The sequence below is a fragment of the Poecilia formosa genome, unplaced genomic scaffold, assembly GCF_000485575.1.
Source record: "Poecilia formosa unplaced genomic scaffold, Poecilia_formosa-5.1.2 Scaffold198, whole genome shotgun sequence".
NCBI lineage: Eukaryota > Metazoa > Chordata > Actinopteri > Cyprinodontiformes > Poeciliidae > Poecilia > Poecilia formosa.
The window spans coordinates 100,614-128,212 of NW_006800137.1; the positions used below are offsets into that span (position 1 = coordinate 100,614).

Consider the following 27,599-nt stretch of genomic DNA (forward strand, 5'->3'; position numbering starts at 1 on the left):
CGGGATTAAATGTGTTTCTCACTTTGGATGGTGTGGATGCTTTGAGCAGGCTGTTCCAGATCTCTGAAAAGATCTAGACAGACTATTTTCTCGTTCCCTAGTAGGAATACATTGATTTTTCTATTCCTTCTGAGCAAAATTTGCCTCTCTCTCTCTTTGCGACCACTTTGTGTCCTCCGTGGGCCCCGTGGGCCCCGTGGGCATGGGCTTTGAGTAGTTGGAGGACAGATGGGGGTATAAAAAGGGAATAGAGTAGAGAAGAAAAGGGGACAGAGGCTTTCAAAAGACGACAATCACCATCAGGGAGACAAGAAACAACGGTTTTCCTCTTCTTTGTTTGTAGGTTAATGATTAGATTTTCACAATATGGGCATAGATATTAGTTTATTATGAGGTGATCAGTCAATAAGAGATGGTAGCTAGAAAATGTTTTTTTTTTAGGTAACAATAACCTTTTAAAAAAATTTTATGTTTTCTGTGCTGTGCATAAACATACTATTGTACTTTAAAAGAATCTTTTGTAGGACCTATTTTTACCCTATCTGAGGCATGGGTGGAAGAAAAGAATAAAGTGCAAATTACAAGCTTTTTCTTGTAAACATGAGTATGAAATATGTTAACATATTGTTAATAACAACTCGGTATTCTACGGCAATTCAGTTTTTATTTATAACACAGTGTAGTTTATGTGTGGACTGTCACCTTTTTTTTTTTTTTTAGCAATTTTAGCATCCTGCAATTTGAGGAATCCTGCTGTAACACAGAATGCTTTACAAACAATTCACAAACGTAGCTGATGTTTACATTTTTTCTTTACACCTTCATATTCTTCATTTTCCACTTTCGACTCCTTCTAATCCCATTGAGTTCTTCAATGTCTCTGACTGAACTATGCACGCTCAAACAGACAAACTTAAAAGCGTCAACGCGTAGGTGTCTGGTGTGTCAGAAAGACGAGGTTACCAGGTTACTCCAGGTTATCTTTAAGTGACCATCGGGGGGTAAAACCCATTGGGGAGCTCCAATGTTTGGGACTGCCACTGAAGACGAGGTCCATATATATATATATATATATATATAATTAGACAGTTTGTTTATGCCTACATTATCACTGTTTGCTACAGAGAACAGCTTTAGCCTGCATCTCGGCGCTACAGCAGCCCAAATGATATTTGAAAAGCAGCTTTCACTCGGTCTGATTTAGAGAGAGGATGACTAAGTGTATGTATTACCTGTGTGTGTGTGTGTGTGTGTGTGTGTGTGTGTGTGTGTGTAAGTGTGTGTGCCTGTGTGAGTGTGCATATCAGCAAATATGAGTCAGCTGTCATCTGGCAACACAGAAAGTGAGGTCTGCAAACAAGAACATTGAGCTTCAGGCACCTTTTAAATGCACAGAACTTTCTTCCTGACCTTTTGTGTTTTTCCACCCTCATGCTGCGACTGGACTCTAATAAGGTCCCCAAAGCTGAAGACACCAAAAGATGGAAGGTGTGGCCGACCGGACGCTTGGTCATGTCTTCTCTGTGGATCTCATTAGTTTATGTTCTGATATGACCTCCATCCGTCCATTTTCTGCTTTCCACCTCTGCCTCGTGGTGCCTGCTGCTACCCTGTGATTGTTCCTCGCTCATCTGTCTGAACTCCCCTGTGTGCATTTCTTCAGATTTTTCTCAGAGCTTTTTAAAATGTAGAATCAATAACCTTCTGATCCGATTGATTACGAGCTGAATGAACTCCAACTGTCAATTGATCCTCTGTGGCCTGCCAGTATCCTGGCTCCTGCTGCTGCAGAATATAAATGACCGTCTGTCCGTATAGCCCTGCATTTTCAGGGGAGTGAGGAGGGGGCTACCAGAGTTTGATCGCGTTTAGAGGTCGTACGCTGGAGCCAGATTGCTACAGGCATCAAATAGCTCTTGACCTCAGGTGTTGTTGAATCAAAATAGCTCTGGCATCATTAAGGGGGTGACACCCCCTCACTGACTTTTATTTTCTTGCTAATGATTGTTTATTTCAGCTTGTTGCATCATCTCCCGAAAGTCCATTTTGGCATTATTATCCTTTGTGCCTGTCGGCTGCGCTTGCAACCTCACCGTTGTGGCTAAAGCCTGTGAGGGTCACGAGATAAATCACTTTTTTATTAAGAAATAAAAGTCTTCATGTCTTCTCTGTTACAGGATGACTATATCCCCTACCCACGGATAGAAGATGTGAGTCATTTTCCAAACACACATTTACACCTTGCTGATATGCAGCTCTCAGCCAGAGGTGGTTTGCAGCATAGATGCAGAATTCAAAACCTGCTTTATGCTTTTCTGATCTGTGCAGTGGCTTGAGAAGCTCCCTGGTGCTCTTACAAAGAACATCTGCATTTAAGCTGAAGTCAAATTAGACACAGGTGGAATCTATTTAGTAATTAGGGCACGTTTAAAGGCAATTGGTTAATTTAGGGATGTTAGAGTAAAGAGGGTTGAATGTTTTATGTTTCGTAGAAAAAAACAAAAACAACATGCTTCGTATTGTTGGTTCATTCATAAACTCCAATTAAAAAGCTTTAACTTTTGGGGGGGTTTTTATGCGTCAGAATTTGGAAAACTTCAAGCGATCTGAATAGTTTTACCAGGGATTAGCTTTCGCTTCATGTTACTAAGGTATTTCTTTCATTTCATTCTGACTTCCTCCCTTTTTTTTTTTTTTTTCTTGCCCCACATTAATGCCATAGGTCCTGGAGAAAGGCGGTCCATACCCCCAGGTGATCCTGCCCCAGTTTGGGGGTTACTGGATCGAAGATGCAGAGGCACCAGCAGGAACCCCGTCCTCCTCCGAGTCCAGTTTCTGTGAGGAAGAGGATGGAGATGAGGGCATGAGCCCTGGCGGGGCGCATAGCTACCGCCTGGAGTGTAACAGCACAGCTCGAGCCTACCGCAAACACTTCCTTGGCAAGGTTAGGGTGTGTGTTTGCATAAATGTCAGTAACACTGTGTGTTTAGAGGGGCAAGTCTGCTGTTGTCTTTGACCTCAAATGTCTCTTCCTACTTTTATACCTGCAGGAGCACATGAACTACTACTGCTCGGGCAGCAGCATAGGCAACCTCATCATGTCTCTGAAACACGAGGAGGCTCAGGGCCAGGAGTTTCTGCGGATCATGCTCAGGTACTCTGAGGGGAAGGATTAGCTTTGCATTCATTTGACATGTAGAGAAAAACCTGTAACTTTCTGAGTTCTTCTCATTTATCCTTGTCTGAATCTGCTTATGATGAGCAAAGATGGGGGTTTTTAGCCAATAAACCAAACCATCACTCAAAGCAAAAGTGCAAACATTAACAATAGGCTTGGTTGCATGTTTTTGAATCTTCAGTACCATAATGTACTCCAAACCTGATTTGAGAGCTTTTGCAAAATCTTCAACTGTAATGTTTGATCTGTATTATTTTTTTTCTTTGTTTCTTTAAAGTTCAGACCTTCCATTAACCTATTGCGATTTATCTTTTTAAATGTAAGCGGTAGCATGTCAGATTTTCATCTCTTGCCAATTTCCTCATTTGTGTAAATTGTCAGTGTTACAAATTTTATACATTCCACGTCATAGAGTTTTTTCTGGAGAAACAAATGGAAGCAGAATCTAAAAAATATGAACAAAAATGGTCAGGGAGCCTGCTAAAGGAAAATGTTTCTTGTCTTATTAGATAAATTCTGTTTGCCTGAATCACCATCAAACTTCTCTGAATCAGAAAAGCCAAACAGGAACACAGAACTAGTGAGAGAAAAAAAATGACGCTGTTGTTGACGGTTGTCATTTGATTCGATTTGTGTCTCTGTAAATCTCAGCTTCTCTGTGCCATTGACACAGTCGGTGTCATTTTCAACAGCACAGAAAAATATGTACTTTATTTTTATACTTTGCTTGGTCTCTGTATGGGTTTTGACAGGTGTTAATCTTCTCGCGGCAGCTTCGAGTGACAATTTTCATATTATGTTTACTATAGATTTGGTGCCAGTCATCCTTTCAACTTGTTAAGATTATTTTGACACATCAGAGAAACTGCATCCGAATTCAGTCTAAAACTTCAGATGCTCAAAAATTACTAAAATTGAACTCATTGTCGACCAGCCCTCTGTTTTTTGTTGTTGTTTTTTTGTAGATCTCGGACCAAAACAGTTCATGACAGAATCTCTTTAGCTGGCATCAGTCAGCTGCCCAGTGTGCCTCAGATTGCAAAGGTAAGCAACTTTTTTTCTGTTGTTCACATTATTGTCATTAATAACGGAATCAAAAGTCTTCAACACACAAACTGCGTGTTACATATAATTGCTACTGTCTTGTTTTCCTAACATATTTCATAATTTAGTCCTTATAGTCTCTGCACACTAAGCTATCATTTAGAAAAAGCACAACACTGCTGGAAAATTTGACATCTAGATCAATAAAAGATAAAAAATACTAAAAACAAACCTCATGATTTCTCAAATTTTGTATCAATTAAATACATCAATCAATTCTACTTTATTAGCAGATCATTTTAATCGTAATGAGTGTAACTCTAAGTGATTTGCATACTTTAAAACACACAGGGGACAAAACAAACTAAGGAATTGTCACACTATGTAAATTAGTCTGATTGAAAAATGATACAGCAAATTGTCAGACAAATAAACAATTACTGGGGATGAGGAACTGAGTGCTATTCACTCACTAACTAATAGGTTTAATAGTAACTCCAATCAGTAAAGCATCTTTATAAGGGGTTTTGGGCTGGGTAGTAATGAGTTTTCTGTAGCAGTCTGTATCACAGGAGACCTGAAGAGGCCTCTGACTTAAGATGTTCAGATGTTTTCACAGTCTAATAAAGAGGATGTTCCAGGTTCTACAGTATATTCTTAGATTTTAACAAAGCATCATTCTCTGTACAATGAAATATAGCGCAATCAATAAATATAAAATGAGAGGAAAGGGGGTAAAAGATCAAAGCATCTGTCATAAATAAGGAAATTAAATAAAGGAGGAGTACAAAAAAATTATTAAAACCCGTTTAAGACAAAGAAAATAAATAACAGCAATAAGAATTTAGAAGTTAATGACATCAATGTTTTTAAGTTGAACATAAAGCCAGTTTAGCTATGCCAGTTATCCACTTAGTTTTCTTTTAAACATCAAATCCACCTCTGTGTAAGTAAAACTCAATACATGGAACCATGAAGGTGTTTCAGTCTGTGAAAACCTGTATAAACTGTCTGGCCCACACTAGCAGTCAGAACAGAGACCAGATGCCGTACAGGCAGCGTAACGTTTGTGAGTTTCAGAGATCCGTCTTTGTTTGTTTCAGCTGCTGTGTGACGACGCCACAGGACTGAGGTTCAGCCCAGTTCTCTACCCTCGGGTGAGTTCACACTCAGCTCCCACGTTGTGACCTCCTCCTGATTGCAGCTTTCACCTCCATTAAACGCTTGTCCAATTTTTAAATGTTTGAAATAATTTCTTGACATGTCTGCAGGCCTTTTATGTAAATGTTTGTACGATGCATTGTTGTCTTTAATTATGTCTGCCAGCTTGTTTCCCGACCCACACCCACCCTTCTGTAGTAAAGCAGTCAAAGTCGGTACTTTCTGACTGCCTCACCAAAAATATATCCTGCTCTGTTACACATTTCACAACTGATAGTAATCTTCCTCCCTGTTAAAGTAACAACTGATCATAGGACAAACTTTCTAAGCTTGATGTGATGAATTTGCTGCTCCTACTGTGCGCCTGGTGATGGAGTGCGCTTTCAGCCTGTGCCTAAGGGAAGGAAAATAAGCCATCTGTGTCTCCGTATGCAACAGATAAGGCTTTAGGACCACCGCCGTCACTGGGGGCCACTACATTTTGTCACATATTGGCCCTTATGCAATACAGACCCGATAAAGCTGCCAGTTGGAGCAGAAGAAAACATGTTTTCCTAATGGCTTTGACAAGCAAAGATTGTGTAATAAGTTGAGAGGAAAAAACCATGCATTAATCCTTGCACAGGGCTCCCAGCTGATAGTGGCGTATGACGAACACGAGGTGAACAACACGTTCAAATTCGGGGTCATCTACCAGAAATTTGGACAGGTGAGCAGTTTTTCCTTATACAGCCGTTCATCACTCAACTGTCTAAATATAAATGGCTTCGTGTTCTTTCCTCCTCCTGCTTGGTGTGAAATCCACTCAGACGTCAGAGGAAGAGTTATTTGGAAACAACGAGGAGACGCCTGCTTTCAAGGAGTTCCTGAGCATCTTAGGAGACAACATTGAGCTCCAGGATTTTAAAGGGTAATTTTAAATTGTGCAACTCAACAGGAGGAGAAAACGAAAACTGACACGATTGTAACAAATAAGCAGGAGAAAGAGGAAAGGCCAAATGGGGATTGAAAGGAAAAACACAGGAGAGCATTTTAAGGGAAGTTGAGAGCGGGGTTTAATTACTGTAACCTTGTCCTGCTGCTTCAGACTCAGCATGCAAACGGGCAAAAGTGCTTAGTGAAACAGATCTGAGAGGGAAAAGTGCCACATGGACATGTAATCAGAGCTTTAGATCCTTTTTTAAATTATTTTCTTCCTGCGCTTCAGTATACTCTCACACTTTCCACTTTAAAGCTTCAGGGTTAGGGGGAAAAAAGGCCGGCATATTAAACAGTCACTTCTGACAGCTCATTAAAAGGAAACTTCAGTATTTTTGAAGCAGGGTTCTGCTGAAATGTTACAAACAGTTAAAATCTTACCTGCAGTAGATAGCGCTCTCATTTACTGTGAATCCAGATTAGTTTGTGCCGCGGGCAGAAAATATTGCTTAACATGAGGGGGGCAGAGACCAGAGCGGACATCTTTTGGCACTGAAACAACTCTGCCATGTTTGAAATGGTCCCGCTGGGTTACAAGACCTTAAAAAGCAGCTGCCAGTCAGAGTGACCACCTGACACAAATGAAAAGAAGTGTAAAAAAAAAAATTGTAAAATCTGGAGGTAGAACAAACTGCTGTTTTTTCTTTTATTTGATTTGAAATAGCTTGCCTTTCTTTTAAGTATTTGATCTGATTACGTTAACTTTACATGTTACTTTTTCTGTCCATGTTTGAAAGAGGAAAAACATTTTCGTCACTAAACATCTTCCGTCCATTTTCAGTGTAAATCGCATGTAAATGTGATGCCAGCTTCAAAGTTCATGAAATAGCTTTTACATGTAAACCCCTGTGAGCTTTTTGTAGTGGAAGATGTCCGTATTTGTCTACACTGCTCTGGGGCTTTCTTCACGCAACAAATCTGGATTTATGCAAAAGATTAACTACTTTAAATGACTTCAAAAATCCTGAATGATCCCTTTATTCAGGGACAAAATTTATGAAGACAGAGATATGGCTGGATGTTGGGCACAAAGTAAAACATCGGTTTTGATGATGTTCCAGGTTCCGCGGCGGGCTGGACGTGTCTCATGGACAGACGGGATCTGAATCCGTCTACACCGTCTTCAGACACAGAGAGATTATGTTCCACGTATCGACTAAGCTTCCCTTCACCGAGGGTGACGTGCAGCAGGTACCAGGATGGAATACTGGCTTTAATTCTGGCTACTTTGTGGATTTAACAGCTAAGTATAGATGTTTTGAGTCGGGAGAAAAACTGGTCAGGTCTGGTTACCGTCAATATAATTGCTTGTTCTAATAAAAAACGAAAACGGATAGAAAAATGTAACTTCCTGAGAAGTCTTCCTAATTAAAGAGTGGGGCAAACAGCGACTTTCTACCGGCTTTTTCTCCTCCGCAGCTCCAAAGGAAAAGACACATTGGAAACGACATTGTGGCCGCGGTCTTCCAGGAAGAGTCCACGCCGTTTGTTCCAGACATGATCGCCTCCAACTTCCTGCACGCCTATGTTCTGGTGCAGGTCGAGAACCCCTGTACAGATCACACCACCTATAAGGTACGATGCACACCTTTCAGTGCAAATCAGAATAACAGAGAGCTAATAGACTATAATAGACTGGTTTCCATATAGCAGGGAGAACGCTTTTTCTCAGAAAAAGACACATTGTTCAAGAGTTTGTAGAACCAAATTTAGCAGTAACTGCTTTCAACAGTGGCGTTCTGTCTGACTTTTCCATTTTCTTGCACTCGTGGGTGAATTGCTTGTTCTTTACAGCATAGCTTCAGTACTATCAGTTCACTTGTTTTCCTGGGACCTGTTGTTAGCCAAGCTTCAGTTAGCGTTGACTTTACAGCAAACCCTCATCCGACAGGCATCTGATTAGAAGATGCAGCGCAGAGCTGGACATCACTTATTAATTTCAGCTTTAATTATGCAAACTTAAAAAAGACAGATGTGCCAACGCCAAGTTTGTCTTCTTTTAGAATCAGAAGTGAACACATCGTTAAGAAGAGCCATTCTGAGCAACCTGAAACGCGTTCACCTGATTCACTGGAGAGTCGCATTACGAGCCTGTTAATCAAACAGAAGGGTGAAGCTCACTAAAATGTTCAGGACCTACACACCCAGCATTTCTCCAGTCAAACACATTTAAATAAACACCACCCACTTGTAAAACAACATTACAACTTGAGTTTGCAGAGAACTTGGCGTGTGTAAGCTGCCTGGTTGCAAAGGAAGTCCAAACCATCGCCCTTCCGCTACTGTGCTTGGTACTTATTCTGAGGTGTTTGTGGTAATATGCTTTATGTGGGGTGTACATTAAATATAATGTGATCCCGTGTGTGCAAATGATTTTGTTTCCAAGCATTTTGCAGTTCCACTTTGAAACCAGGAGTCGTTCTTTAGTGTTTTTGTTAGAGAGGCTTGATCTTTTTTCTCATCGAGATAAAAGCTGACATTTAACTTGCCAACTGCATACAGCACAGACTGTCTGCTACAGAGGAGGCAACCATTAACCCTGACTAGCCACAGTTGCCGTAAGGTTGTTGCTCATGTCTTTCCTCCCTGGTGTTGCGCCAACACTTGTGTGCTCCATGGAGTTTGCTGAGCTTGCTGAGGATCATCAGGTGCTTTGTTGATCAAAACCAAAGCACCTGGTTGCTATTTTTCACCTTAAATGTTCTATATGAGCCTAGAATGTGTTTAGTTTTCTTTTCCAGGATTATATTTTGTATTCTGTCATCAGTCAGTGATGCAATGCTGTGCTTGTCTGAGTGACCGCTGTGACTTTGTGTCATCAGGTGTCTGTTACAGCACGAGAAGACGTTCCTCCTTTTGGGCCTCCGCTCCCAAACCCGGCCGTCTTCAAGAAGGTGAGGGAAAGAGTTGAACTTTCTTTGTGGAATAAATTAACCTGCTATTTAACAGCATTCAGTATTTTCACTTCAACAAAACCTTAAGACATGCAGCAAGTTATAAATATTAGTTGCTTCAGACATTTTGTCTTGCTTGTCTCGTCATGCATTCTTCAATATGTCCAACCTCTAGGGTGCCATTAAAGTGCTCTGTTTGAAAAAAGAGAATACTAGCCAGCAGCTCTGCGGGCCTTCATGGTCACTGTCCGAGTAGAGCCATTTCTGTGGACGGACTGGAGTACTTGGTTCATTACCCACAACAGGCTGAGGGTGACCTCACTGTGGTGAATCGGGGGGCATTTCTGCTGGGTAAACCAAGTTAGCTCGTCAGATTGATGGGCATTTAGAAGAGAAATCAATGAAATATGTCATTTTTAAAATGAATAAACTGAGCAAATTCCAGTGTACTCCAAAAATAAACAGACATTTGTGTATGCGAGGATGAATTTATGTAGCTACTAGAAATATGGTCCAAAACTATAACTATAAGAAAATCAACTCTGAAATTAAGTCAATACCAAAAAATGTTTTTATGCATATTCTTCTTTTTTGTGTTATGTAGTATTGTGGAGTGTGTGTAGTTTTCCTATTTGGTGTTTGTATACATCTACTGCTGTCATTCCAGCTGAATTGTAAAACAATTTAAATGTTTATGGTGTGTGTTGTTGTTTTTTTTCGTCTAATTGGTAATTTATTTTAACTTTAATTTGCTGCTTGCTTTGTATAAAGACTAGTTGTATGTCCTACTATTCTCACTAAAATGACATTGCATTTAAGAAAAAGATGATATTAAGATTGAGAAACTTGATAAAAAAACCAAGACTTTCTTTTTTATTACCTCGTCTCTCTTTTATTTATTTTTTCCCCACATCTTCACAATCAGGGTCCCGAGTTCCGAGAATTCCTGCTAACAAAGCTGATCAATGCTGAGAACGCCTGCTACAAATCTGACAAATTTGCCAAACTGGAGGTGACGCACGCCACACACTCCAACCCCACAGCCCACCCTTCAATTACTTTTCAGCTTCATCCAGCAGCTGCAGACCCTTTTCCTAAACGGCCTTTGTGTGCGGCTGAACTCACTGCAGGGACGCACACGAGCCGCCCTGCTGGACAACCTGCACGACGAGCTGCACAGACAGAGCCAGGCGGTGCTGGGACTCGGGCAGATGGGGGAGGAGGATAAGCTGGAGAACGGCGGACATGGGGGTCTGCTCGAATCGTTCAAGGTGAACATAAAACCCAGGCAAAAGTACATCAGGCAATCTTTTCTCAGCTCTGTGACATTTATTTGATCACCGTCATTACACCGCCAGGTCAGATAAATGTCACGGGTCTGCAGGATGGCTTAAGGTGCGAAACCACTGTTATCACAATGGATGCCTCGTTTTCACAGCCCTCAAAGACTTAAACTCTATATAGAGAATGTGCAGTCGCGGCTGAGAAGACGCACTTACATCCGAGTGTGAATGTAACACCCCGAAGTGTTCATGCTTGTATTTTTCTTCCTCTTTCCACTCTCTACCCTTTTTTTGCTTTCCATTTTCTGTTGTTCGGATGTGTAGATTAGCTGAAGTTGATGGGACCAGTTAGATGTGGCGATGACAAAATGTGTGAACGTGGTGATGATTTGACTCTCTTACTTTTTTTTTTTTTTTTTTGCAGGGATTGTGGATATCTGCTGCTTTGCAGTTTGTCCAGACAGTCCCAGGAGGGGCTATTCTCATTGCTCTCGTTGCTCTGGCAGTTTATCACCTGTCTGTATTACTGTAAATGAACGAGAAGATTACAATTTAACAATAAACAAAGATTGTTGCACTGTTTGAGTTGCAGTTGTTCATGCTTTCTAAGAATGTGAGGTTTTGATGTTCTCATGTTAATGTTTCAGGACTAGATATGAAAATATGAAATCAACAAAAAAGTGAAACCCACATTTCCAACTGCCGCTCATTACATCTTCCATTGAGAATGCTACCCTCTGGTGGACATAATTTGTAAATACATGTATAATTTTTTAAAATAATAAATACAACCGTTTTCCTTTTCTCACATCTCATTCTCTCCCTCCACTTTGTTCCCTTGCAACAACCTTTTGTCTACCAATCTGCATCAGTTTGTTCCTCACTACCCTTCTCTGATCCACTCCTTGTTTGCTTCCTTGTTCGCATGTCAGAGGGCCATGCGTGTCAGGAGCCACTCCATGGAGACCGTGGTGGGTTCTCATCGTCACCGGAGCCCCGGGGTGGCAGGTGGGGTCCCTGCCAGCCTCAGTGGCGGGGGATTGCCACAAAGCACCAGTGAATGCACAAAGAGCACCTTCACTGTAAGTAAAGTAACTAATAATAAAGAGTGAGACAGGGAGAGAGAAAGAGAGAGAAGAACAAGATCTAACTGTTACCGTGTGGCTAACAGAGCTTTCTTTGTTTGCTTCCTTGTGAAAACCTGCAGAACTTTGATTGCCAGACTGTGATTGTTAGTTTTCATGTTAGAGTTTCCATGTAAAGATTCATTAGATATTAGTTCTGTTGTTGGCCCACCTACAGTCATTTAGCTTGATCAAATTAGGCCTTTACAGCATTTTTATTTAGAGTGGTGGTGAAGCTTTCTTTTTTTTTTCTTTTTTTTTTTAAAGTAAGGTCTTAATTTATCATCTGTGATCTCCAGCCTCCTGTTCTGTCAGCCAAATCTCCTTTAAAGAGCCCAGTGAAACGGCGCTCAGGCCTCTTCCCACGTCTCCACTCCAGCACAGACGCTCCATCAGACAAACACACACGCAGGTCAGTTCTCTACATTTTTAATCTCTCCATTTCCTGTTTTTTTTTTTGTTTTTGCCATTGAAAAATCTTAAAATTGTTGGATATGGGTCATCTACAAATGCAGGTCTGTTTTTGAAATTGTTTTTTAATTACATTCCAAAAACGTGTCTCTCTTTTGTCTTCTCCTTCCCAATTATGGCCAATTTCTGCTGGGCGATTGCATAAATTCTTTAAAAAAACAAAAAAACATAAAAATTCATACATTTTGTGGAGGCATTCTGACAAATTGTGTAAAGGTTCAAGCTGTGTGATCGTGGTTTGTCTGCAGTGATCATAAACCAGCAGAGATCTGCCCGCATTCCCAAGAAGTGAGGTCAGAGACATCATCCAATCCCAGCTCACCTGAGATCTGCCCCAACAAAGAAAGGTCAGCTGGAAGCTGAAACTTGATTTTTTTTTTTGTTTTTGTTTTTTTTTTGTGAAAATATATAAAAATACAATTGTGTTCTAGGGTTAACTATGGCAAATTTAAAGAGTGTTATCTCAACCACATGCTTGATCCTCTGTTGCTCGTCCATCAACAGGCCTTTCATTAAGCACAAGGAGTGCAGCAGCGGCAGCAGCTGCAGGCCCAACATCTCTCGCTCCTCGTCTAGCACCAGCAGCTTCAGCAGCACCACGGGGGAAACAGAAGTTCTGGAGGAGCTGGAGACGGTGGGTAGAACATTTCTTTCATCCAGGGTTGACGTGGAAAACTCGGGGAATTAATATAAAAAAGAAACTGGAAAATTTTAAAATGGAAAAATACACATTTGTAACAAATCGGGACGCTAAGAGGGATGAATAAGCTTTTAAAGATGGAAAAAGCCCATAATTGCTCAGAAGTGCATAATAGTGGGAATTAAATGTCAGCTTATAATTAGAATTGATGCAGATCTTCTCATCTTCCTTGGTTCAGATGACACCTCTTGTCATTGTGGCAGTAATTTTATGTGAGACGTTCTGCTTAAAAATGGCACCTTGTGAGGTTAGAATCGTCAGAGTAATTTAAGGCACCGAGTATTACAAATTGCGCTGAAGGAGGTGCAGATCCAAGCTTTTTAATGCACAGGACGAATTTTCTTTTCTACATTTGGTTAGAACATTAAGATGTTTATTATGTGAATCACATTTAAAAGATTTTATCAGCACTTTAGCAAATCTGAATATAGCTTTGTTTAAAAGGGTTGCATATGATGCATATGTTGAATAATGTGGATTTTTTTATGTTTCAAGTCCCTCTTTAGATGCTCCTTTTTCTCCATTTTTATGTAAAGTTAAACACTTTAGAATATTAATTATTAGTGGCTGTCATACCCTTGCGTTGCCGTCAGAGTGGGCAAAGTTTAAATAATTGATTCTTTTCAGTCACTCTTGTTCAGTGCCTTTTCCTTCACAACATTATGATGTTTTTGCTTCATCCTTGTAGGTCAGTCATCCGTCCATCACGTCCACCTCTGCCTTCAGTCCCGCCCTGAGCATCGACAGCCAGGGATCGGGTACGCCTGTCATCATGTGCCGCAGTCCAACAGGTAAGTTGTAAATTTGATCCAGTGAGAAGGAGAACTGGTTAAAAAGAAATAGTTTTGCTAGTTTTTTGTTTGCGCTTATATTCTGCAGATGGAAAAGGGAAAACATCACCCAGGTCAAGTTTGAAGTTCCGCTTTGACAAAATGAGCCACTCATCCACAGCTGTAAGTCTCAAATAGGTCCCAAATGATAGCAGTTGTGTTTACCGGCAAGTGTTTGGAGTGTATTATCATATTTTCATAACAGAAAATGTTCAACAACAAAAACAAAATGGAAAAAATATAACAAAACAGCATGAAAGAAGAAGCTGCTGTTTTTAGTGATTTTTCTCTCCTTTCTCTCTTTCAGTCTGAGTAGATTTGTGGAAGGAAAAAGCAGCAGACTTCCTCAGTGAAGAAGCAGCGTGACTCTGACGAAGCTGACTAAATCACAGTATCACCAGAAAAATAAAACATTTGTACAGCCTTTTCTTAGAACCATAAGCAAAAGGCTAATCTGACTAGAGCTGCACAGGAGATCCTGCGCGCTATAGACATACTGATATAACTGTGAGTGTAAGTGAAGAAAAGCAGCTCATACACGTTCACTGTCTTTGAAGCAACTTTTAGCTGCTTGAATCTAGCTGCAGCATAACTCTTGTTCCTATCACTTGAAGGTCTTGGCATGGCTGTAAAACTGTGAGTGTAGGGCAGGCTGTAGACGGCGCCTCAGCTTTTTCTTAGACATCATCTTTCATACAAGTGTACAAGTTTATGGCCGAACTGTTAGTCCTCATCCAGCCAACTGTTGAGAACTCTGTGGAACCAACGACAGACCGCAGGATGTTCCTTTACCCTTTACCCTTCAATGGTACGTCTACAGGTAGTTCCTCTTTTGCTTTGAGAAAAGAAACAGTGAGCAGTGGCTCTCCCACATTCACAAAGACCTAATGTACAGTCTACTTACAGTAGCAAAGCCTTGTGGAACTGTGGAGCCTGAACTTCTTCGTTATGAATATTAACGCTTTTTTAGAGAACAGCTATGATTTTTTTTGGAGACGCTTTTGTAATCTTGGTGCCTGTTGCATTGTGTCCATAGCACTCTAAAGATGTCTCCCAGCAGAGCATTTCTATATCTGTAGGGGTGACCCACGACACCCTGGTTAGACACAGTAGGAGACACTGCCAGCACATTTTAGCCACAAGCTTATTTTAGCCACAAGCTGCGCCTTACAATCTCTCCAAAGCCCTTTTTCTCTGCTTGTGCGTTCAATCCCTCACCGTGTGAGAGGATGAGAAGTTCCTGGATCTGGTTACGGCACAGCTTGTGGGAAGCCAAACTACACCCGCATTTTCTGAAGGGGACAAAAAAGACGTTGCACTTTCTGAAAAACATTTCACCTCCGTGTACCTCCCATTGAAGCTTGCTAGCTCGGTGTATCAGCACACATGCTCTGTGGTGCTTGTTTTTTTTTTTAGATTTTTTTTTTTAGCAGGGAAGTTTGCCAGTGAGAGAATCGATGAAGACGACTTGAAAAATATGCCCCACCAGGCCTATGAACCACCTTTTATAGAAGTTACTCTTAATGTGAATTACAGTCTTGTCATTTGCGTTTAATGCCATGGTAGCTATGGTTTCAAACGCTTAAATTTGCAACGATAGTTTCTCTCAAGCACAACGGGGCCATGAATCTTCTGTGATTGTCAGCTAGCTGTCGACATATTAACATTAGCATTAGACTTCAGCATTGACTTCTGTGTGTTTAGTGTGACCAAACTAGAAATCGTTTGAATGAACATCGTGTTTTACTGCACAGGAAACTGTTGGTGAAGTTGAAGACGGCTTAGCAAACTGAAGTTTCAAAGTTCACACGCATTGCAAATGTCCTCGTTTATTGAGTTTTAACGTCTTGGGAAGTTGCTCTGGATGAAGTTACTTGAAATGTAGTTTTCAGATACCTAGGCTAGCGCATCATTTTGAAATGGGATAGGCCACCAATTACCTCGTGCAAGGAGCGTAGGGACAGAAGAAACAGGAAGTTCTGTTTATCGTTTTGTTTGTAACTGTATTGCCCAAAAATGTCCTGCAACCTTTTTTCTCTGTTGACATGCTTAATTTATTATATTAACTTCTTTTGCATTGATGTCATGTACAAACAAATCACTGCAGAATATGCTAATTAATTAAAGTAAAATTATAAAATGAAAATATATTAATTTAAGAGATGTCTAAATAACGTATATGTATATATGGTTATGTAATGTGCCACTGAGAATTTATTCTACAATAAAATGTTGTATTTTGTGCCATATGTGGGGTTTTTTTGTTTGTTTGTTTTTTTTTTTTACTTTTTGCAAGGTGTCCACACAAAACACATAATTTATAAAATACACTTTTATTAATTGTTGGAAGTAGATAAGAGTCGAACTTTCACCCTCAGATAAAAATCAGTTGGTTAGGATGTTCAGTAACAACTTGGGGATAACCAACACGCTACCATAAAGACACCAGTGTCACTATTCACAGAAAAACAAGTTCAACATCAACACGCACTGAATATTTGAACATAATGCCAAGATGAACATTCAGATCAGTCATAGTAGGGGCTTTAAGCCTAACTACACCATACCAGGCCTCAACCATGGGGGTGGCAGTCTGTTTCTCTCACATTGTAGATTGCAAGAAGTTGATGAAATAATGAATATTAAAAATAATCCAACATCATTTCATTAGTTTCTTCTTGTGCATTCTGCTCTGTCGAACCCCCAGTCGGTCGAGGCCGATGGCTGCTTGTACTGATCCAGGTTCTGCTATGTGCTTCTACGTGCATCCTCTGTAGGAGGGATTGCTGTAAAGTCAACGACTCGATGCCAGCCCCTCCAGGTGGAGTGAACGTTTTAAATTGATGACTCAATGCAATCTGCTCGGTTTCCTTAGAAACTTTTTAAACTACTTGGAATAATTAACTGAGCTTAATGTACTGCTTGATCACTAGAACAAAGTAAACGTTTATTTTTAATAAAAACGCCTCGGGATGATTCATTTGGTGTGAATCGGCACTCTATAAATAAAACTAAGCTGATTGGAAGTAATAAAAATTAAGAATTACCTCGAGGTTATTCAACTTTACCTCAAATCGACAAGACAGTTGAAACCTGTGCACACTAGTTATGATAGGACAATAATCCTAAACACCCAACCAAACTGCTTTTGTAATGTACGAAGTAGGCTGACACTGAGCTTCTTGAATAGCCCTTATATGACATGATAAAAAGTGCAAGAAAACCCATCTCCATTTAAACACGTTATCACCTCTAATGGAAAGTTTTGCATCCAACCAGAATGATGCCAGGACCTTGGTGATGGCTCAAAGACACTGAATCACTGAACTTGTGTCCAATACAGAACAAGAACTGGAGAAATAGATGAAGGCCCAAATAAATGGGATATACCACAGACATTTGGACCCGACTGCTCCATATCTCCGTCTTCTGTCTTCTGCTGTCAGGAAAACCTGACAGATGAGTAGACGGTGGGTTGAACTGGCTCTCTCGGACCCTTTTGATTCATCAGGGCATCCTGAGAAATGTCTGCGTACAGCAGCTGTAACGCATAGGATGAAATAAAACCACGTGAAACTTCTACAAGATCAAATATGCCGCAGACAGACTTGTGGCACCACACATTACAAAGGCAATACTTTCCCCTACCTCTGGCTTTTGCTGGGATGGTGACAGAGCTGAAAAAGTTCAATCAAAATAAAAGTTTAGGTCTGACATCATTAACATTACATTTACGTTAATTTCTTACCTATATGCTTTAGACTGCTGAAGTTAAAATTGTTAGATACCTTTGTGAGGAGGAGCAGTGCGTTTCTTTGGTACTGGGCGTCGGGGTGGAGGCTGTGGAGGCTGATGTGATCTATCTCTATGTCCATCTGCATGAAAGACCTCTATCCTGGGATGTGGCTGTTGCTTAACCTCTGAACTCAGGCAGCGAGCCAATCCCAAAATGACAGGAAGGCAAAGAAAGGCGCCAGTGCAGACCAGAACCCTGTGTAAGAGTTTTCTCTGAGAGGCAACACCTGCATGTCGGGGATGACGGAGAAGAACAACAACACACAAACACTAATGACTAAAATATGCATGATCTGTGTGTGATTAGCACATGTAAGAGAGCAGATATACCTTTTGTGACATTCACTTGCTTCCAATGGCTTACAGCATTGCTTCCATCACTCCATTTCACATTGCATGTGTACAACCCTTCATCTGACTGTCTAACACTCAAAATCTTTAAAAGTAGTTCGCTTCGATTGGCACTGACTGGGGCAATGGTGAAACGGTGCCTTGCGCTGTTTTCAACAGTGGTTGAAGTGGAATTTTCCCACATCTTCAACCAGTTGCCTGTCCAGTTGCCTCCACAGTGTTGAACCACACAGGGCAGAGACAAGCTGCCCCCTGCAGGCACGAAGAATGTCTCACGTTTTCCGAGTGCACCCTGACTGCATTCTTCAGAAAAAACACCTAAACGAGAGAGCATTCACTTAGATTAATAAAGAGCATTTTGCTTGAAAAAGCTTAATTGACAGCAGTCACTGTCTTTACACATGCATTTTGTTTCTATATGTTTAATATTCCTTAGACCACAAAAAGCCTTAAAATGAATTCATCATTTAATGAAGAATAACCTCAAAAAGTCAGAATTTTTAATTTAAAAGAAGATATGGAAAAAGATCAAGTACAAGTGACATGAGAGTGAAACTTTACTTTGACTTATCATGGCTTTATGAACAGTATATATTCATCTGAGTCAAATTATACAGCTGCAAAAGAGGCCAACCATTACTTTGGAAAACTGCAGTTTTATTTCTTAGAGCTTCCTCAACAAAGTCTAACCAAATACAAAACGTAGCTCGAAATGTGACAAGACAGCATGCACGTTTTCAGACGAGGCTGAGTTGAAACATGTTCTTACCTCCCTGAAAGATACACAGGCAGCTGATCACACGCAAGATAAATGGATACATGTCTGGTAAAAAAAAGAAAAAAAAAAAAGACAAATGCTGTTGTTCAGTCAGCACAAAATCTCAGCTCCCTTGTAAAGATCAAGTCTCCATGTTTTGGCTCGCGGAAATAGTCTGACAGTCTCGCACTCTTTTAACTTAACACAACCTGTTTGTTCAGCCTTTCTTTTTCCTATTTCTGTGAGTGTCAGGGATCATTTTTGGTTTTCGCTTTTCTTGCTGCTTTTTCTTTTTTTTTTCTTTAGGGGGAGTCAGAGGAAGGAAGTGGCCCACTAATCCAGCCCCTTCACACTTTTCTGAACACACACACACACACACACACACACACACACACACACACACACACACACGTTAGGATTTGATTTACAGGAAAGCACTGGCTTCAAGAACAGGATCACTGACTTTCAAGCAGGAAATGAGGATCATTTCAAGGAAGTGTAAACTCCAGTCTTATGAAAGACCTCAGAAACTCATTTGTTCTGCTTTGAATTTACAGTAGCTCTTGTGGCTTATTTGAGTTGTTTTGTTTTTTGACATTTTTTAAAAACATATTAACAGATGGTTGATTTATGAAAGCAACTTGAACTTTTACATATAATAACTCCATGCAGATCATTATTAATTTTGGGATTCAAAACAGGTGGAAGTTTCCGGGATTTCTTAAACATCTTGTCTTACTAAAATATTCATTGTTCAATTTTTGTTCAACATCAGTTTAATTTGTTAGGATGTCAAGCAATAGATCAAAATAAAGCAGCACATAACTATGAGCGACTTTCTGAGAAATTAACAATTTAGTCATACATTTTTACTGATTTAATTCTGAAACTATGACACATTCAGTTCATCCTACTCTGATTGCCTTAAATAAAATGCAGTGCTCCCAAATGCTTTTAGAAATCACCTAATTGGGAAATAATACTAATCTCTATCATTTTAATCTCAGTGGAAATCCAGTGATATTCTGAAGGCATTAAGAGATTTGGTAGTGAACATTGGTGAACGAAGCCCAGACAACACAGATGAATAAGTGGAGAAACTGAGAAAAGGTAAAGGTTATTCAAAATAATACCCATGTCCTTCCAAGTGTAGTTGTGGTGCTATATTTAGAGTATTATTAGTCTATTCCTGAGCATATATCATATGAAGTCTGTCATAACTTTTCAAACTCGTATTTGCAGAGATAGTTTAAGTCTACACATACTGAACACAATTTGTGTTCCTTTGGAAACTTTTTATAAAACTGTTGTACCACAATTGTGCCCAGCTACTCTTAGGTGTTTCTGTACTTAGTCATTTTGAAAACCAGTAAATTTCAGTTCTACCTTCTGCTGGCTGTGACGATGCCCTTATATTTAATCCAGTTCATTTCAGCTCAGTTTTAAAGTACTTTATCAATCCCAGAGGTGAAATATAACTCATTCAATTTTCATCAAAACGTTGTTGCAGATGCAGATGGCTCTTCGCAGGAAGGATCTTCTGTCGGAGACTGTATTACAGCAGATCTTGAGAAGATATTTTGTTTTTCTATAGCAAGTAATAGTGTCAGGTTTTGTTTCAATTTGAAGGCGGGATTTTGTAAGCATCACATTGGACTTAAAAATCTGTTTGTTTCTGTTAGAAATAAAGACCCCCTCTTGGTTCTACTTTACATATAATAATTGTGAAGAAAGGGATTTCTCAGCCAAAGGTCTAATACTTTAAAAATATTGAAAAGATTAGTATATTTTGCTGGGGATAGGGAAACAATGATTTTTGATGTGTTCAAATGTAATTGTTAGTCTAATTGTATATAAATTGTTGCCTAATTGTCTTATATACAGATGCCTATATATTAAGTACTGATAGTCAGAAATAGAAATTAAAAATATTTTCTGTATCACAGTTACACAAACGTTTCAAGAGCTTTTACTGTGTCACATTTTGGCAGCGCTACTCCCATGTTCATTTCATTCACTCCCATAGGACTACGCAGTAAACAAGGGAGAAAGCGAAAAAGACTGTCTCTTGTATGTGAACCACGAGTACAAACCTAAATCTTTCTGATGGGATACAGCGGAACAAGCTGGCAGAAGCTGGATATTTAGATTAAAACCTATTTTATTACTGTGACAAAAAAACAAAACAAACAAACAAAAAAACAGAAAGGTTTTCAATGTGTTAAATGAAAAACTAAAGGCTGACATATCACACCGGGAAGTTTGGGTGGATATAATTTTGATTCTTTAACTCCGCCCAAACGCCACGTCAAAGATTGAACCAGAGCACAGAAACGAGCGCACCCCTTGCACACACTGACTCGCTGTCGGTGAATGAGATAAACAAAGAGCCGGTGACTTTTTTGGGACTACACTCTAAGCTTCTCACGCTCCTCAGAAACATGGACGCCGGTAGGTTGAGCGTGGCTGTGTCCCTTTTCAGCCATGTTGGTTTTATGTCGCCGACCAGCTTAAACAAATGCTCTCCAGCATCTTAAGGGTTGACAAGTGATCGAGCTAATATGCTATGTTAGCATTCAGTGCGCTAGCAGCATGCCGGGGTGGTGAGCTAGCAAGACTACCGTGTTCTCTCTGCAAAGTTGGCAGCTTATGGAAACAAACAATACGCATGGGACAAATATAGAGACCGCAGTTATAAGCAGATAGTAAGGAATATATTCCATGTTTGAAGTTGTCAGCTATAGAAAATGTAATGCTTCGTGCCTAGCCAGCTAGTCCAAAATGGACCTGTCAAACTCTTTAAACTTCAGATTAATTTCCTTTAGAGGAGAATGTGCCAGCTGATGTTTGCTGAATGATTTTTTAAATGTTGTAGCTTTCCGAAATAGTTGAGATGTGCTCCCTGTCTCGGGTTTTACAACTCTCTGTATTTATAGGCTAATGTTTTGTGTTTTTGACTTGGATCCGAGTGTTTAGATGGCGTATTTAGAAGTAAGTGCTAAATTTACACTGAATTATTTGTCGATTTGCGAAATGGAACAACGTGTCTTCTTTTAAACACATTTTGATCTCCGTTTTCCGGCTTCATTTCAGCTGTTGATCTGCCCTTTGGTCGTTGTGCCGCGATGGGCATCGTAAAGTGCTTAGCCAATGCAAAGCCAGCTGTAAAACCTCTGATGTGTGAATTTGCAAGTCACCCCTGGCTGCCAGAGCTTGGCCCCAATCCATAGAAAAACCTCTGTGCTGTCAGCTCTCGCCATTCATGCCTTCGTGTGTTAAATAACAGGCTAACTACTACAACTTTACCATCCTACTAACCCGGTGACTATTAGATTTCATCTCATAGCTTCAGCTTCAACCTGGTATTAGAAGAAGAAGAGAAAAAAAAAACTGCTGTCACTTTAAGCTATGTTTGCTATAAACTGACACTGGCATCCCTTACTATTTTTCTACATTGTCAGCTTTAATCAGGATCAGTGCATATTTCCCCATAAGGGAACCAATATAATGTTGGCCTCCTGGCAAAGCACCATCTGAAAATATTTTCTGCCTTTGGTTTGTGTTTATTTTGATAGGTTGTGAATGTAAGCTGATGAAGTTTGACATTATGCCAGTCTCTGCCTTTCAGCAGCTGACGGGGAAGCGTTGAACCATCGGCAGCATGCATGACTAGGCAATGTCCTGCTCAATGTTTAATTGCTCTCCACTTTTATTTGACTGAATTGCAAACCGCCGACTGGTGCCACTTTGATTCTGTCAGGGTGTGTGTGTGTGTGCGCGTGTGTGTTGCGGCGTGTACCAGTTCGTCCCCCAATCAGCGGGACCGGACGAGCTTCCAGTGTGTTCTTCTTACAGATGGAGCCAGATAAGTGTTCAGGGCCTGGTCTGGTCTGCCCTCTGCAGCTAAAGGCCTCCAGTACTAGTCGACAATATGGAAACATTCTTGAGTTTTGTCTGCGTTTGCTCCAGCTGGGCCTGTATTCCCCCATTAGAGCTGTTCTTCTAACAGCATTTATTATCCCAAACAGGCAATTCTTTGTTGTTGACTCCGTTTGGAGGGTGAAAAAAGAGCGGCACCAGACGGTTGAAGTATTCAGAGAAGATGAGGTGTTGGCTTACAATTATTGATCTGTTTTCCAGGAATGACTTTAATGCCGTAGTGAGTGAGTGCTGTTCAGTCGAATCCCTAATGGGAAGTATTGCGTTAAACCTACAGTGTGACGTTGAGTCATGATGGTTACAACAACAAAAAAAAAAAGCCACCTGACTCTGATTGAAGTTGAGCAACTTGTTTTTTTGAGTACAGTTCTTTACTTTTATCTCCCTCTTGGGTTCTCTTAAAGGTTTGAGTCCAGAAAAGGTGACCACCTTTACAAAGCGCCTGCGATCCGAACCACGTTATCTGTTGGCCCAGAATGTTTCCACCTGCATCGACCCGTTGGAGGTTTGTTTGCACCGACAGACTGTCCAGGATACTGTGCACATCTTTCAGCACTCTATTCCCACGGAAGGCAAACCTATCACCAACCAAAAAAACTCAGGTATGACACTTGCAAACCCTACAGAGAACAAATTAAAGATAGCAATGTGTACGTAACTTTGGGTCAATGAAGATCCAGGTCTTTCCAATCATTTCCTTTGAGAGATTACCTAATTGACAAATCAATACCACTTTTGTGTAATTTGATTTTCAGTAGAAATCCATGTGTTAAAATGACCCAGTGTATGTCCATTCTTGTATTTATTTGGGAATATGTTGAGTGACAGCTTGGTGTCATGCCTTCACTTACTGGTTTATTGCTGTCTCTCGACAACAGGGAGATGTTGGATCTTCTCGTGCCTCAACGTCTTGCGACTTCCCTTCATGAAGAAGCATAATTTAGAGGAGTTTGAGTTTAGTCAGTCTTATCTCTTCTTCTGGGACAAGGTAACGTCCTCTGCACAATCTCATTTTTCTGCTTATTGATACCTGGTTTTGGTGTTTTGCAGCACGACAGTAGCTACAGTTTCTTCTGTTAGCATACTGTTTGTGGGTCTGTTTGAATCGATGCAATGTTATTACGCAGCACTCTGTCACCTTGTCATTGTTCCTAAAACCCTCTTTTGTGTGTTTTGTTTTAAACTGATGTCACAGTGACCTCTCACTGCAAGTTTCAAGCTTTGCATATTTTTACCTGGCTTTTTTCTTTCTCCAACGTGTTGGGACATTTTCCCAGTCAGGAATGCAGCTTTAATTTGTGACTCGTTGAAGGGAAATGGAATAACATTGCAAGTAATATTAGTCGTAAATTTAACAACAGGAAGGCAGATCTTTATAATTTGTTGCTTCTGTTTGTGAGTAAATCTACCAAAGTGAGCATCTCCTATAATTTCACATAATCATATCTTTGTCACCTTATTTATCCAATAAATTCTCAGCTGCTCCTTTTGTTTACCAAAACTTTTTTTTTTTTAGCATTTATACTTTTTCCTGATTCAACTGTCAGAAAGCATAACAGGTGAAAATTTACCCAGTAAAAAAAAAAAGTATTATTAACAAGGCACATGCTCTTTTTTAACAAAATGTTCTGATTCAAGTTAAACACATTATCTGACAAAAAACTCACTTACTTAAATTAGACCTTTGCAGTGCTGTTTTGGCTATATTAAGCAAAAATCTGGGCTGCTTCTAATACAATAGTTGCTGCAGTTTTTTATTTTAAACAGTAGATGTCACAGCAGAGTAAATCTACCTCTATTCATCAAGTGAAAATGCAGAAACACAAACCTTCCAAAAGTCTCTGTGTGACTGTTTCTGTCCTTGTTGTGGGGAGGGAAATGGCAGGCGTTGACCAGTTGCTACAGGCAACAGAAAACACTAAAGTGCAGCTGTTCTCATTATTTCTGCTCATCTCTGCCTGACCTGCAGACCAATAGCATCAACTCCCACACTTTAACAGACACAGCTCGGCATGTTCTGTGAGTTTTGATGGCTGTGGTACGAGCCTTCAGTTTATTTTAGGCGTAGCGATGGGAGAAGTGTGGTGCATATGTGTGTTTAACAACATAAAGTACATCCACCCACACACACAGAGTGGGTGCTGAGTTCTTGCCATCAAAGGTGAATGCTGAAACTATTTTTCTACATAAGTTGCAGAAGTTTGCAGATGGTGAGAAGAAATTGTTGACTGTGTCTTTTTATTCAGTGTATGTAGACTTTGGGATTCAACAGGGTTGCATAAAATGACAGGGTAGCTTAAAATGACAGTAAACACTTTGCTTCTACAAGGCACAACTAAATGTAGAAAAAATGTGGCCAATCTTCATAATGAACTGAAAAAATCAGGTTTATTAATGTGAACTATCCCTTTTAGGGTAAATAAATAAACATAATAACTTTGTTTGTTTGTTTGTTTGTTTGTTTGCAGATTGAGCGTTGCTACTACTTCCTCCATGCGTGTGTGGAGACGGCACAGAGAAAGGAGCCAGTAGACGGACGTCTGGTCCAGTTCCTTCTCTCCAACCCAACCAATGATGGCGGGCAGTGGGACATGCTGGTCAATCTCATTGGTTAGTTCTCATGAAGCATAAATTAAATAGTAAATTAAAGCTAATATTTTCTTGGATCTGCACAATGTTTCTGCTTTTCACTTCAGAGGTTTTCTCATTGTTTTTGTTTAGAGAAGTACGGCGTCATTCCAAAGAAATGCTTCCCAGAGTCACACAGTTCAGAGGCTTCACGCAGAATGAACGACATCCTCAATCATAAGGTACAATTTAGCTCCGTGTTCTGTTGAACTCGCATTATATTTCCATCATTGACTTGTGTTAGTAATAAAACAGAGCTGTTTTTGTCTCCCGCTTTGCTTCAGCTGAGGGAATACTGCTTGAGACTGAGGAACATGGTGGCCAGTGACGCTACGAAGGTCGAACTATCTGAAGCTATCGACTCCATGATAGAAGAGGTGAGCCTAGCAGGGAATACACACCCATGTTTTCTTCTATCATGTTGATGTACTGATTGACTTTGGAGAGATTGTTTATTTTTACTGTAGGGGAAAGTACAGACTAGATGTAGTCTCACTAATAATAATAATACATTTTATTTGTTTCTTGACGCACAAGGTCGCCTTACAAACACAAAATTGAAATGCATAGTAAAGATGGGTTTTGAGTTTGTGGCAAAGAGTTGATGTTACAGAGATCACGTCAGTGAGTCGCAGAGTTCAGGCACTAAAACATTTCCACAGTGAAACATTTACTGTGAAAACAATGGATTACAGAGTGAAAAACGTGGTCTGATCAGCTTCTCTCAAGTACTCACACCTTGATTTTTAGTAGAAGCAAAAAATAGAAATGTATGACTGTTTTTTACAGATTACAAGGGTGATATGTTACCTTTAAAATACAGTGTAATTTTTTGTGATATGTTACTTTGCGAGGGCATGTAATAGTAGGCAGTTCAAAATAAAAAGTAAAGTTCAACTCCAAATGCCCACATTAAAAAAGAAAAACTGAATTTTATTTATTTATAAGAGAACATAAAGTCAGTTTTCAAATCAGAAAACTGATTTTTGGGTGGAATGTTTCCACTTTCCACCCAAAAGTTTCAAGTTGAAAAACGAAGAAATGTTACTTCAGATATCAGAATACTTAATGGGTAAAGACAGTCTTCAAAATCCAATATGGCTGCCTTAGATGGACAACTTAGTGATAACCGTACTTCAGTCACAATTTATTTGCATTCTTGAACATTTTCCCCTTTGAATCTTTCACACAGTGCTTACCAAACTCCTCTATTGAACATGTTAGTGTTTGATAGCACAGTGTAAAGTGAAATGTGTTATTACTTTACCTGCAAACACCACTGAAAGCCATCCAAGTCCCACAGTGGTGTGTGTACCCCGGTGCGGTAATCATGATTGTGTGTTGAAAATACATGACAAAACTCTGGCTGATGGCATCTCTCAAAGCCAAGAGACTGTGATGCATTTTTTAATACTTGTTGTTGGCACTTTTATTGTCATAGCTATAAATACCAGAAAGTATCCGGACGAGCTTCAGCATCTCGCTAAATTTACATCCAGTACAGGCATCGAGGGCAGTGAAAGGTGACTCAACCGGCCAAATATATTACTGGTGTGCAGAGCTTGAATACATGTCACTTGAAGTATCACAAACTTAATATTACATCCAACCGATCCATGGTTATTATAATTTATTACACTGTGCATCTCTACTCTTTCATATTTCTTTCTAATTAGATTAAATATATGCACACTTTTCTAAATTTAAGCGTCTTTATCTTTTTCATGCTCTAAAGCACATTCTGCTGCTAGAAAACCACTGTGATCACAGAGCAGAAATGTAACCTGGAGAGTGTTATCCTATGTAGTTTTTGTCTTTCTTCTGAAAGACTAAAACATGTACTTACGTTTTACAGGAAAGAGACGGGGTGCAAAGCATGATGGTCCAATAGTGTTGAGCCTTGGTGCGCCACATTTAGTGAAACTCAGAATAGTTTTACAGACACTGAAATCACAGTTCAAAGTTAAAAACTCACTACCGAGAGGCTTATTTAATGTATGAAGGATTCTGTAAATGATTTTTGCTGAAGTGGTTAATTTCATCCATCCATCCATTTTCTGCCGCTTATCCGGGGTCGGGTCGCAGGGGCAGCAGCTTCAGAAGGGAGGCCCAGACTTCCCTCTCCCCAGCCACTTCTTCCAGCTCCTCCGGGGGAATCCCAAGGCGTCCCCAGGTCAGCCGAGAGACATAGTCCCTCCAGCGTGTCCTGGGTCTTCCTCGGGGCCTTCTCCTGGTTGGACGTGTCCGGAACACCTCACCAGGGAGGCGTCCAGGAGGCATCCTGACCAGATGCCCAAGCCACCTCAACTGGCTCCTCTTGACGTGGAGGAGCAGCAGCTCTACTCTGAGTCCCTCCCGGATGACCGAGCTTCTCACCCTTTCTTTAAGGGAGAGCCCAGCCACCCTGTTGAGAAAACCCATTTCGGCCGCTTGTGTCCGGGATCTCGTTCTTTCGGTCATGCCCCA

General features: G+C 40.3%; 3 protein-coding genes across 10 annotated transcripts in view; 2 read left to right on the forward strand and 1 right to left on the reverse strand.

The window, feature by feature from the left end:
* The window catches only part of LOC103148113 (rap1 GTPase-activating protein 2-like), a 94,584-nt gene extending 78,675 nt beyond the window's left edge, over nt 1-15,909 (forward strand). For 7 of the 8 annotated variants that reach the window (XM_016678986.1, XM_016678983.1, XM_016678985.1 and 4 more), the window contains 20 exons: nt 1,456-1,488; nt 2,178-2,210; nt 2,723-2,944; nt 3,051-3,154; nt 4,144-4,222; nt 5,326-5,379; nt 6,009-6,092; nt 6,193-6,293; nt 7,423-7,552; nt 7,781-7,936; nt 9,184-9,255; nt 10,181-10,267; nt 10,386-10,526; nt 11,471-11,620; nt 11,962-12,074; nt 12,382-12,480; nt 12,638-12,767; nt 13,522-13,624; nt 13,713-13,786; nt 13,971-15,909. In XM_016678986.1, the coding sequence (XP_016534472.1) occupies nt 1,456-1,488; nt 2,178-2,210; nt 2,723-2,944; nt 3,051-3,154; nt 4,144-4,222; nt 5,326-5,379; nt 6,009-6,092; nt 6,193-6,293; nt 7,423-7,552; nt 7,781-7,936; nt 9,184-9,255; nt 10,181-10,267; nt 10,386-10,526; nt 11,471-11,620; nt 11,962-12,074; nt 12,382-12,480; nt 12,638-12,767; nt 13,522-13,624; nt 13,713-13,786; nt 13,971-13,979 (1,974 nt within the window). In that variant the 3' untranslated portion in view covers nt 13,980-15,909. The remainder of the gene's footprint in view (nt 1-1,455; nt 1,489-2,177; nt 2,211-2,722; nt 2,945-3,050; nt 3,155-4,143; nt 4,223-5,325; nt 5,380-6,008; nt 6,093-6,192; nt 6,294-7,422; nt 7,553-7,780; nt 7,937-9,183; nt 9,256-10,180; nt 10,268-10,385; nt 10,527-11,470; nt 11,621-11,961; nt 12,075-12,381; nt 12,481-12,637; nt 12,768-13,521; nt 13,625-13,712; nt 13,787-13,970) is intronic. The other variant, XM_016678984.1, reaches the window with a different exon arrangement.
* Nucleotides 15,079-18,792, reverse strand: LOC103148115 (uncharacterized). The gene is made up of 5 exons (XM_007566743.2): nt 18,579-18,792; nt 17,789-18,127; nt 17,452-17,685; nt 17,312-17,340; nt 15,079-17,204 (listed from the first exon to the last, which is right to left on the reverse strand). The coding sequence occupies exons 1-5, from the start codon at nt 18,628-18,630 to the stop codon at nt 17,106-17,108; spliced, it is 753 nt and encodes a 250-aa protein (XP_007566805.1). The 5' UTR covers nt 18,631-18,792; the 3' UTR covers nt 15,079-17,105.
* A 2,102-nt stretch (nt 18,793-20,894) lies between these two features.
* Nucleotides 20,895-25,573, forward strand: LOC103148137 (bleomycin hydrolase-like). Its single transcript, XM_016678991.1, has 6 exons — nt 20,895-21,017; nt 22,910-23,107; nt 23,384-23,493; nt 24,974-25,115; nt 25,227-25,315; nt 25,418-25,573. Exons 1-6 carry the CDS (start codon nt 21,008-21,010, stop codon nt 25,556-25,558), a joined length of 690 nt encoding a protein of 229 aa, XP_016534477.1. The 5' UTR covers nt 20,895-21,007; the 3' UTR covers nt 25,559-25,573.
* Nucleotides 25,574-27,599: the final 2,026 nt, after the last annotated feature.

What these genes read in the sequence shown, in the direction of transcription:
- LOC103148115 (XM_007566743.2), bottom strand. Translation starts at nt 18,630, where the DNA reads ATGTATCCATTTATCTTGCGTGTGATCAGCTGCCTGTGTATCTTTCAG. An exon ending in CCTGTGTATCTTTCAGGGAG is followed by an intron (nt 18,128 to 18,578) that starts GTAAGAACATGT and finishes TCTCTCGTTTAG; the next exon opens with GTGTTTTTTCTGAAGAATGC. An exon ending in CATCCCAGCAAAAGCCAGAG is followed by an intron (nt 17,205 to 17,311) that starts GTAGGGGAAAGT and finishes TATGCGTTACAG; the next exon opens with CTGCTGTACGCAGACATTTC.
- LOC103148137 (XM_016678991.1), top strand. An exon ending in CATGCTGGTCAATCTCATTG is followed by an intron (nt 25,116 to 25,226) that starts GTTAGTTCTCAT and finishes GTTTTTGTTTAG; the next exon opens with AGAAGTACGGCGTCATTCCA. An exon ending in ACGACATCCTCAATCATAAG is followed by an intron (nt 25,316 to 25,417) that starts GTACAATTTAGC and finishes GCTTTGCTTCAG; the next exon opens with CTGAGGGAATACTGCTTGAG.